This window comes from Triticum urartu, chromosome 5 (assembly GCF_003073215.2).
Source record: "Triticum urartu cultivar G1812 chromosome 5, Tu2.1, whole genome shotgun sequence".
NCBI lineage: Eukaryota > Viridiplantae > Streptophyta > Magnoliopsida > Poales > Poaceae > Triticum > Triticum urartu.
The window spans coordinates 258057804-258066119 of record NC_053026.1 but is presented as its reverse complement, the minus strand read 5'-3'; the positions used below and the strand labels follow the sequence as shown (position 1 = coordinate 258066119).

At 42.6% G+C, this 8316-nt stretch overlaps 1 protein-coding gene across 1 annotated transcript; it reads right to left on the bottom strand.

Annotated features, from left to right (window-relative positions):
• Positions 1-243: 243 nt before the first annotated feature.
• LOC125508535 (probable WRKY transcription factor 4) lies at positions 244-5208 on the bottom strand. The gene is made up of 4 exons (XM_048673260.1): positions 4658-5208; positions 2955-3616; positions 2736-2876; positions 244-925 (listed from the first exon to the last, which is right to left on the bottom strand). The coding sequence occupies exons 1-4, from the start codon at positions 5069-5071 to the stop codon at positions 649-651; spliced, it is 1494 nt and encodes a 497-aa protein (XP_048529217.1). The 5' UTR covers positions 5072-5208; the 3' UTR covers positions 244-648.
• Positions 5209-8316: the final 3108 nt, after the last annotated feature.

The window sequence follows — 8316 nt, the reverse complement described above, 5'->3', positions numbered from 1 at the left end:
CGCCAGAGTAGGACTTTCTGGCTGATTTTGACAGCGATGTGCCTCACAGTTCCAATACCAAACAGCGATATGCTTTGAAATACCCCACATAGCATTTTCCTTTTGATCAGGCCACGAAAAAGAGAAAAAGTGCCCAAGTTGAGAATGAAAAGGCGGGAGGGAGCACCTCATATGATTGCGGGGCAAGAGAATTTCTGCAGCAGATTCAGAGCCTGTCTACAGGTAGCACCTTCAGCTAGAAAGTGAGCCTGAAATAACTTTTTATTTTATTACAACAAACATATATAGAATACAAGAAAGCATATCTGTACATTCACTTCTCCTTTTTAATCTTATTACAAATACAAACAAGAACATGTTGGGGAATATATAAAGTTACAAAGCGAGCATGTATACAACTGACCCATCTACAAATCATAAACAAGTATTAACTAGCTGGTATGTATTATACTGCATTTGCGTCAATTTTGGCAATTCCGTTTTTTGCTGTGTCCTATGAGAAATTGAAATTCCGTGTGTCTGGGAAAAACTGCAAATGATGCTACCGTTGTAGTATTTGACAGCATTAATGTTTGGAGCGATATGAATTCATGCAATCCTTTGACAGAATGAAGTCGCCGCGACAAACCAGTAGCGAGGGTCCAGAGTCTATTCTTCCCTTTTAAACTGCAAGACCCCGATCTGCCCCTGGTTAACATTGCCGAGGTCTGTTCTTGTATGCGAAGCTTGATTGCTAGACATGCTATTCGACCCTTTCTGTTGTGACCGGTTGGAATTTCCTCCATTCTGGTTGCTGCCTCTACCGACCGGTGGTTCATGGTTATGTTTTCCTTCATAAGTTGTGATGACAGCCTTTGGGTCTGATGAGGCCCTCTCAATGTGCTTCCTAACATTGCACCCAGCAAACGTGCACTTGTAGTAACTCCTATAATTAGAGAGAGAGTGAGATCATGTAGGTTCAACATGAAACAGGTAAATCACTAACCACATGCATTGCATGTAAACTGAGTATGGAGCTAGCCTATGACCAAATGGTCCGATTAAGTCAACAGGAAGCGCATAAACAGGAAAGTATTTTCTACAGGAATGATTATGCTTCAGACACAATTGTACATTTGGATGCAGTGATGTTGTTTCGCCTTTCGGGAAAATGTCATTTCACAAAAATAGAGTAAGTCATGAGGATGTTCCTTTCACTTTTGAGTGCCTTCTGTTATCCACTACATCAATGAACAGTGACTTCTACTGTATTTGCTTTCTCTCTTCACTTTTGTTATCTACCTTTTGCGCAGCTACAGTTGTTCTTTTTTGGGGGGTATACAAACATTTATAGCACATATTTCACGAGCTGTATTTCTGATCATCTCAAAGTAAGGAATGATGATGTTGAGTAAAGCTCAGGTCTTTCCATGATATCATTCTATTGGAGATATCACAGAAATGCCAAATAATTCATCGAAGCAATTAGGATTATTTTGCAATTTAAGTAACAAACTGACACTGTTATTTTACAATAGCATGGGTAAGACAAATAAGAAAACCTATGATCAAGTATTTAGTGAAATCTAATTGTGGCAGAGGTTATGCCCTGAGTACAATACGAATGCTGGAAAACAATGGCAGTGCTTCTACTCAGGAGAGCCATGAGTAAGATGAAACCTATGAGCTCAACAGGATAATACCAACCATATCAAATTTGGTAAAAGCCTGACACTGGCCCAGGTTTTGACCAAGCAAGTTCTTTACACTCCCAAATACTGAAGTTGACGGGATAAAACTCCGGTCTATATTTTATTTTGGTTCAGCTGACTCCTCAAAAGCTTCAATACCATTTACTTAACCCCCTAGCTTGGTTTTAGACCTATGGTGTTACTGACATGGACAAATGGAACATAGTGTGCCTACACAGCAGCCATGTGGCCGATTTTTACCATGTAGCATCACATGTAGACAATGACATCATCAACTGCAGCAGTGTAGCGTCAATTTGAACTCATGTCCTACAACTCTGGCAGACTGCGACCACCCCCTTCCTTCTATTCTGAAGATGCTCCAGCGGATGTAAGACCCCGCACCACCGTCAAACTGGTCGCTGCACCACAAGAGGGACGTGGGAGGGGAGAAGAGAACAGATGGTGCCACACGGACTTCGAAATGGTGATGTGAACATTGCACATGACCTGTTTCTCTTATGTACACATTACACTCCTTTTTATCTTTTTCTCTTATGTACACATTGCTGATGTAGCATTGCATAACCTGTTTTTTACTTTAACATTTCTGGCTATACTCATTTTAGATATCGACAGCATCAGAAGTCTATTCTAGTGATGTGCCTTCAGGTAATAACTAGTAAAAATGATTAAGGAATCATGCTACATGAAATGAGGTGTGAATTCTTGCTTTAGTGAAGTGAACTTGTGTTGCATACCTTCCAACTTGTTTGGGTAAATAAAGCATGCAACGTCGGACAAAAATAAATAACCTACAATTTCTAAAGGCATGCATCGGATCATATATAATACTCCCTCCGTTCCATAATACTTGTCGTGGTTTTAGTTCAAATTTGACTAATATAGGCGATGAATACCTCAAATAGCAGAACACGTGAAGTTGAATTAGTAGTGTGCATGGCCCATGGGTTGTGATTTTTCTTTTTGACTAAAGTGGGTCATGATTTATGGGCTATATATTATTTCAGTAAACAACTAACAGTCAAGAGTGTAAGGAAAAACCTTGGATGAGGATTTCCTTTGACCACCTTCTGCCCATACTTGCGCCATCTATAACCATCATCCAAAAGGTCAACCTCACTGGTTGTTTGTACAATGATCTTAGACTCTGTCAGGGCCTTCTGTGAAGAAATTTGTATATTCCTACACAATAGAGGAATTAATTTTAATAACGCAACTATCTAATCAAAGAGTGGAGTGGTAATTGTCAGCTAAAGGCACCTTCTTTTGCAGTCATTCTCTCTATCATCAACTTCATTTGGCCGAGATTCACCATCATCCTTATCATCTCCATCACTTAGACCAGATAATTGCTCAGACATTCCATATACAGCTTCCTGATCTCTCCTAACACCTGACAAACCAGATGCTGTGTCATTGGATTGTTCATTTTGCTCGGCTGCTGAAGAGCTGCCATCTTTTGCCCGTTTATTTGGTGGACGTTGGTGATTGTGTTTTCCCTTATATATTATTTCAGATATTTGGCCATCTTCTGCGTGCTCTACTTTTTTCTTCACAGGACAACTGGGATGAGTACATTTGTAGTAGCTCCTTGGGCAATCACTGCCCTTCACCACCTTCTGACCATACTTCCGCCAATTATAGCCATCATCAGCAGGTTTATCAACTGGGGCAGGAACTTGGTACCTGTGAGAAGCCTCAGCAGATTGGAAGGCTGCATGCTCATTGTTCGATATGGTTGTCGCCATCTCTGACATCTCAGCCACATTGGCTGCAGAGCTCATATTCTGTAGAGCTCCAGATGACGTTGCAGCTGCTGAAAACGATGGCTGTTCAGTGTGATCAAACATTCTGAGTGGAGAATGGCTTGCTTGGGCTGTGACTTGGGCAAGAGCCTGTTGATGCGACATGCCGAAACCCCCCTGTAAAATTAAGTAAAATATCGATTTTTTTTATTGACAACTAAAACTGATACTCCAGACATGAGGAAAGTGCAGAATGAAATGATATAAGAGTTGACTGTTCTTCACGATGAAATGGTGAATTATATATCATGCTGACAGTGAATGTGCTAAACTGAGAACTTGTACAAAAAAAGCTAAAATTTGAAGTACACAACGTCCAAATGGAACAACTACACTCAACCCGCGTCAGCCATTGTGAACAACGAACACTAAATATATGGAGTACCCGTGCTACGACAATGGCTCTACTCTCCAAGAAAAATGGGCGATTAATATAATCACTGGAAGGATCCTATCAGTTATCAACAGGTTAGGACCATCAAAAGCTAGAAGCTAACGATGACGTCTCACCGGGACTTTGTCTTGTCCCATCGGTATCAAGTATCAACCTATCATGCCAACTTGTAATTGCATCATACTGGGGATAGGCTAGTAGTACAATTATTGATACTGGCACAGAAATGTGACGAATCATTATCTCTCATTTGCAGGTTAAGGTTCTTCACTGCACCAGAGTGCCGCAAATATAAGGTAAAGCACCTTTATGCATTATCTATATGTGGCAGATAAGTAAACTGCATGTTGCCACCTCACCAAAAGTAGTAGAGCAAATGTAAAATTGTCACATCTAGAAGCTCCAGATTCCCTAATACATACTACTACCTCCTTCCCACAATATAAGATCATTTTTCAAGCTAAAATGATCTTATATTGTGGGAAGGAGGTAGTAGTATCTTAAAACACCATGGAAGATCAGTACAGAATTCTCAGATTTGCACTCACGTCATGACAGAAGAAATGAACGGGAAGCTTAACGAACTGACGACGCCGATCAAGGTCGAATTAACAGCTCTACAAGGCAATGAACGGGAAACATGCTTTACGACTTAGTACAATCTAAGAACCTGCTGTAGTGATGGCCATTAGCCTCGGAGAGGGAGGAACCAAGAGCTAAAAATCCAATATCGGCAGCAAAAGTGTATGAACTGGAGTATGTACCATGGCCGGCGAGAAGATTAGGCCGGGGGAGTCGAAAAAGCCGGAGGGGCTGAGGCCGGGAGGCACGGTGAAAACAGCTGCCCCGGCCGGCGGTGCCACAGACAGCGCCGGCCCTGCCCTGGCGACCCCGCCTCTCCCTCTCTCCTGCTGCTGCTGCTGCTGCTGATGCGGAAGCGGTTGCGAGAGGGAGCCGATGAGGAGCTGGGTGAAGCTGGTGGCCCCCGCGCCAGACGAGGCACCGCTGCCGCTGCCGCCGCCGCCGCCGGCGGCGTCGGCGTCGGAGGGGAAGAGCGCGGAGGCGAGGGTGAGCGGGCCGGGGCTGGCGTCGCCGGTGCCGGAGAAGAGCGACTCCCCGGTGGAGCGCGGGGGCAGGGACAGACGCGGGCGCGGCGGCGGGGGCGGGCGCGCGGACATGGTCGTGGGAGGCTCGGGAGAGAGAGAGAGAGAGAAACGGAAGGGATTGGTTTGATCCCCGTCTTGGTTCCTGGCGTTGACTTCGGTTGGAGGTTCTGGTTTTGGGCTACCCTTGATCTTTTGTTCCTGAAGCTGAAGGAAGGAAGGAAGAAGAGACGGAGGGAAATTGGATTTTTTGTTCTTTGTTTCGCGTCTTTCACAAAATAATTTGTGGGAGCTCAAGCTATCAGGTCAAAAAAAATGTCTAAGCTTTGCTTTCTCATTCTTCGGTGATTTTTGTTTTTGACATATATTCCATCCGTCTCATAATATAAGAGTGTTTTTGACACTATACAATAGTATAGAAAACTTATATTATGATACGGAGGAAGTAACTTTTCAGTTTCTGCACAAAAGCAACGTTTTTTTTAATCAGGCATAACCCCTTTCCATTACTGCGACATAACGAAAATATATAGGTCCATAGAATGAGACGGGAGAGGGGAGAGCGAGTTCAAGCATCGTTGGGAAACCCACTGTGAGCACTCGCAATCGAGATTATCCACTGCAGGGCGAAAACCTGACGACACTATTAAGTTTTATACCATAACAGTCTACGACCAAGCCCATCAACAAAGGCTAACCAGCCACTACTCACATATGAGCATCAAAAGATAAAGTTTCCACAAAGGAAACAAAGAGCAACGCTAGTAATGCGGAATAGGAAGACATCACCATCTCTTTCAGCGTACCTTCTCGCTTTGGCTTGCAGCACAAATACGTATCAGTCTCAACGCGTTGTTCTTCAGCATGTCCACCCCGGCTCATAGATCCACCGTGTTCTCCTGCCTCAACAAACCTGCCCAATAGCATAGAAGAGCACAAGCAGAAAAGATGCACTCAAAAGGGGATTTGAGAGGTTTAAATTCAAACGTAGCTCTATTACGACAAGATCAAATTGCCCAACATAGCACGGCAATACCAACAGTATAGAAAGTCTCCCTTTTTGGAAAGAAAGTGTAACACCAAGAGTAAGCTTGCCACATATTGTCTGGACACTTATCAGTGCCAAACATACATGCGGTCGTTCTCCAGGTTACCCTAGCAACAGGGCAAGTAAAGAAAAGATGTTGGGCAGTCTCTCAATCTCCACAGAATGAACATTTAGCGTCCCCCTTCCACCCCTTATGTTTCATCACATCTCTAGTTAGAATTGAATCCCGAGACAGTTGCTGCATAAAGATCTTAATCTTCAGGGGAATGCCAGTTTTCCATATCCATCTATAGTCACAACTTGTGATATTTCTCTCCAGAAAAGAGTACGCCGATCTAGTTGTGAAAGATGATTTAGGACCCAAAGCCCATTTGATACTATCCGTTTCCTTAGAAATACAACTTTTTTTGGCAATATCAACCATCATCTTCCATTGCTCATTTAAATCAGAACTTAATCTCCTTCTAAAAAAGGATAAGGGGTCAGCCTCCATACATGCATCCACAGTGCATTCAGGGAAGTTACATATCGAAAACAAATGGGGGAATTGATTCACAAAAGGCATTTGATCCCCAGTAGGATTCATCCACAACCTGGCAACATCACCAGAACGGATGATTACCCGTCTCCCGGCCATATACAAGTCTTTGACCTTCATGATAGCTTTCCAACAAGGGGAATCGTTCATTTTGATCTTAACAGAGGCTACTATAGCCCTACCAAAATACTTGGCTTTGATAATCTCTTGTCAGAGGTCGTTTTCAGTTTCAAGCTTCCACCACCATTTAGCAAGCAGACTTAAATTTTGCTTATGGAGATCTTTCACACCCAAACCCCTTTTTTCTTTTGATCTACAGATCCGAGACCATCTGACTAAGTAGTAACGTTTTATGTTCTTGGACACCTGCCAAAAGAATCTCCTCATATGTTTATCCAGTCTATTTATAATGGTTTTAGATAGTAGGAACATAGACATATAGTAATATGCAATGCTGGAGACATTAACATTTTAATAAAGTCAACCTCCCTCCCGAGGAAGCATTACCCCCCAAACCAGAATCACATCTTTTAATATTTTTGGCCTCTAAAAAGTCCCAATCCGCCCCTCGCAAGGAGGAGTAACTCACAGGAACCCCCAAATATTTCATAGGAAAATGACCAATCTAGCAAAAATTGCAGCATATGTCTTCAGGATATTGTCATCCCCTCCAACACAAAGAATTCCACTCTTCTGGTTGTTAATCTTCAAACGAGACATGACTTCGAACATATAAAGGAGTAATTCCAAGTTTAGAGCCTTTTCTGATCATTTTCAATACACAGGACTATGTCATCCGCGTATTGCAGGATGGCCACTCCATTCTCTATCAGATCTGCAGCCAGACCAACAAACAATTAGTTTTTTTTGTGCCTGCAACACCATCTTACACAAGCACTCAACAGCTATGTCAAACAAAAAAGGAGACACCAGGTCCCCCTGCCTTACCCCTTTGAAACTTTGGAAGTATGAGCCCATAGTGTTGTTTAACTTGACACAAACCGTGCCGTTTTGGAGAATCTTCTTCATCCAATCACACCAAGTTTTCCCAAATCCCCTTACCTCAAGGCATTTTAACAAATATGAAAAGGGTTAAACATGCAAAACAATATGAGTTCTTTTTTTCCTCAAGAAAATGCAAACATCATGTCTCGATGCAATAAAAACCAAACATTGCACGACGTCTTACAGTCAAATGTTGTAACATGTCATGCAATGAAGAACCAAGGAGAAAACCGGCCTAGGGACTTCAGGCCAGTCTACTTAGGCGGACAACTAGAGAGGTGACGCACCACTGGGCTATACCACAATATGTATCTCTTTGTGCCATAACACTTTCGAGGACTTCATTTGACATGAAAATAGTAATGATTACTTCTCAATTAGTTCGGCATACCACTTTGAATGGCAGCATCAGTTCAACTCTAGATCTTTGGTGCATGTCACAACACCATCTATGCCTAACCTGGCCTGGAGTATTTTATGAAAAATAAAAATACCGGCAAGGTAAAATTCATTTGTTGGAGGGCACTTCATGAACCGATCCTGTTGAAGTGCATTTTGGCAATGAACAGATTGGAACCGATGGACAATGTCTAATAAGTCATGAAGAGGCCGAATACATCTTCTATTTCTTGTCCAGTCGTGGTTGAGCAGTAGAATGTGGCGTCTCCTTGGTATATCGCATATTATCATAGATGTTTGTCGATTGGATAGATTTGGTTTTGTGGTGCT